This window comes from Nicotiana sylvestris, chromosome 2, assembly GCF_000393655.2.
Source record: "Nicotiana sylvestris chromosome 2, ASM39365v2, whole genome shotgun sequence".
Taxonomy (NCBI): Eukaryota; Viridiplantae; Streptophyta; class Magnoliopsida; order Solanales; family Solanaceae; genus Nicotiana; species Nicotiana sylvestris.
The window spans coordinates 168,876,033-168,879,489 of NC_091058.1; the positions used below are offsets into that span (position 1 = coordinate 168,876,033).

At 33.9% G+C, this 3,457-nt stretch overlaps 1 protein-coding gene across 1 annotated transcript; it reads right to left on the reverse strand.

Moving 5' to 3' along the window:
* Window positions 1-478: 478 nt before the first annotated feature.
* Window positions 479-1,846, reverse strand: LOC104241309 (B3 domain-containing protein At5g24050-like). Its single transcript, XM_009796247.2, has one exon. The coding sequence runs from the start codon at window positions 1,630-1,632 to the stop codon at window positions 562-564; it is 1,071 nt and encodes a 356-aa protein (XP_009794549.1). The 5' UTR covers window positions 1,633-1,846; the 3' UTR covers window positions 479-561.
* Between the last annotated feature and the right edge of the window lie 1,611 nt (window positions 1,847-3,457).

A 3,457-nucleotide genomic window follows, 5' to 3' on the forward strand; every position in this document is an offset into this window, starting at 1 on the left:
TAAGCAAACCCTATCTCGAATTCTCGATGATATCTCCCAGCCCTAGTGTATTAACTGAGTCTGAGACTCTGAGTGTCTGACTTGGGTAATCGTCTAATCGATTATTTGATTGGGATTGGGATTGGGTTGGGAGTTGGGGGAGATGGGCCTGGGTGGGAGTGGGACGTGGCTGGGTGTGGGCGTGTGGCCGTGTGGGCCTATAAAATAGGTAATTGGGTTTGGGCTGTATGCTATATTACCAAATTTCGGTATTTCGGTTACCGAAATAGTTCAATTATAAAACCGAAACCGAACCGAAATACCGAAAATCCAGTATCGAATTAGACCGAAATACCGAAAAAACCGAAACCGAAATACCAAATTAATTTGGTTCGGTTCGGAATTCGGTTTTTCGGATTTTATGTCCACCCCTAATAGCCGCCCTTGATAAAGAAGCTTATTCTAAAAGACTGAATTTTATACACTTCCAATATGCAAACAGAATAAAAAATTAGTGTCAAGAAAAAGAAGTTCATTAGTAGAACACTAATAAGTCTAAGACAAATTAATTTAGAAAGAAAATTAACCCTCCAATGCATCTTGATCAGGAACCAAAACTAATGCCAACCAGGGGATCAAATCTTGTCTAAAAGACCAGAGTTGCACTATCATTCCAGATTTGAGATTATTCCTTTCTGCTACTGCCATCCAATCATTCAACAAGACATAATTTGAACTTTTATTCATATCCCACTTTGCCAAATGAATTTCTGTTTCTTCAAGTGATGGCTCGATTAAGTTGAACTGAATCTTCATCTTTTTGTTGGATTCAATGTCCCTCATCTCCAAGTCCAATTTTTGTTGTGGTGTCAAGAAATCCTTATTCCTCACTTGGTTCACAGGAATTGACATTCGCATATGCTTATTGCTCAAATCTGTATCATAAAGAACTTTCTGAATTACTAGTTTCACTTCAGAAATTTGAACACCCATATTTTCAATCTTCTCCTTGAACTCATCTGGCAGACTTGGAGGTTCAATTGGCACTACTGGTTCAATTCTTCTTCTCTTTTTCTCTCTATTTTCCAATTTACTCTGTTTTTCATCCAAGAAATCTTCAATCTTTCTTCTCTTTTTCTCTCTATTTTCCAATTTACTTTGTTTTTCATCCAACAAACAAGTATCAGTCTTTAACTCACTGACACTGGAACTCCTTGGGGAATATGAATTTCCACTAAAAATTTCCACTACTTCTGTAATTTTCCTTTTATAAGAAATTCTAATTTTCTGGATTTTCTTCTCTAGTTGTGATTGACACCCAATAGGACGCTTTCTTAATCCTTTGCTTCTTTTAGCCCTAGGCAACAGATAGTAGTAATGATCCACAGCTTGTTCACAAACATAAGGATTCCTTTTAAAGGCTTGATCTTTCTCGTACTCTTCAACAAGATATGAGATTATATCTTCAAGATTTCCTCCTTGCAATTTCTGCCTACTTTCTTCTTCAATTTCTTCCAATATTGAGCAATCTGTAATGCAAGAATCAACATTCGTCCCTCCATAATTATCATACACAAATTCCAACCCAAACTCATCCTTTTTCTTCTCCGTAAACACACCAAAAGCAGAGTTTTCTTGATTCAGGATTGTCATGGCAACCCCACTTAAACCAGAAAGGAATAACAAGAAAGTAACCAAGAAACGTACTTAGACAGAGATAAAAGGAAAATTGATAGATGAATTGTTAGAAATAAATGTAGCAATAGTGTGGAGGAATGAAGTTAAGAGAGTGTATATAGAATGACAGACTAATTTGGGAACAGAGAAAAGAATTGTGAAAGGCTGAGATAGGTATGGTAATTGTGGAATACAAGTACGAAAATATAGGATGGTGATTGACGAAAGGCAGTAATTGTTGTCCGAATTAGGATAGAAAAAGGGGTTGCTGCTGTCCAATCGGATTTTACAAAGGTTTAGGAAACAGGGTTTAAGAAAAATAGGTTTCTTGATTTCTTGGACGGAAATTAACTGTATGCGAATGTTAAAATGTTCAAATTAATCCTTAATATTATACTCGGGGACCCCAACTTTTTTCTCTTAGATATAAAATATATACAAATTTCAAATAACTACTAATAGTTCTTTGTAATGACAAGAACTATTTTTACTATTTGTTATCAGCTTGTTACCAATTATTAATCACATAATTCTTACTTCTACATAATTCTATTTTTTTTATTTTACAAAATTTCTTTTAACATAATTCTTATTTTTTAATTTTTGTTTTATTATACATCGAGGGAGGGGGAGAGAGAAGGGGAAATGGGATTATAAGATTGAATATCGAATCCTCAGCAACAAAGTGAATATTCAGATAACCAACCAATTGTACTACTAAGATTTTTCACATAATTCTTTGTTAATATTATTTTTAGAGATTTTTTCATTTTGTCACATAAATCTTATCTATTTAATTTTCATTTTTATACATATTAGGGGAGGGGAAGGGGAAATGGATAAGAAGATTACATGGTAGGAAATTGAAACCTAGTAATAAGGTGGAAGTTTATGTAGCCAACCAACTAAATTACTAAAATTTTCCTATAAACTTCTTACTAAATAAAGTACTCTTTTAAGGATTTTTTTTATTATAATAATAATAACATAATTTTTATTTTATATTGTCTTTTAGTGATTGGGTCGAGGTAATCCATATTATATTTTTACCTACTGATCACGCTTAATTATGCCTTATAAAAAGGACACGCGGACATTGCAATTATAATCTGAGTATTTAGCCCAGAGTCAAACCCACAAGAAATTAACCTATCAATTACTCTCGTTAGACTTACTAAATTCCACGGAATCAACTTCCCAAACGTTCTGAATAACAATTGAAGATGTTTCTACTAACTAAGAATGAATGTAAATAAGCAACTGAAAACTAACTATGATTAAGTTGTAAACAATTAAGAGAAGGCTCTAAGGTTATGATTTCCCCTATTGATGGAATCCCTTTCGGTTATGGTTCACATAGATTTGCCTAATTGTCTCTATCAATCATAAGCACTTTTATTAGCGTAAATCTCTCCCGAGTAATCACAATAATTTACTAGACGCACTCTCCCGAGATACGCTAGCTGGCTTTGGTTATTACAGCTCACTTTAGATTGCACCCAAGGCTTCGTTATCCCTAATCCCGACTTTAAACCCTCAGTTATTGATCTCTCATATACTTTGGGAGTGATCTTGTTCAACAATTACCTAAATATGCACTCTCTCCCGAGTTATGCACACTAAATAGGCACAACTAATTGAGGATCCTATCAATTAACTACAACAAGAACGTAGTTGAACAAATAGAGATTAAACCAGACAAACTATATTAACATAACAAGAAGTTCATCCTTCAATAGGTTCCATCAAAACCTTACACTAAATATTTAGCTAATCATACTAGAGTTCATCATAACAATAT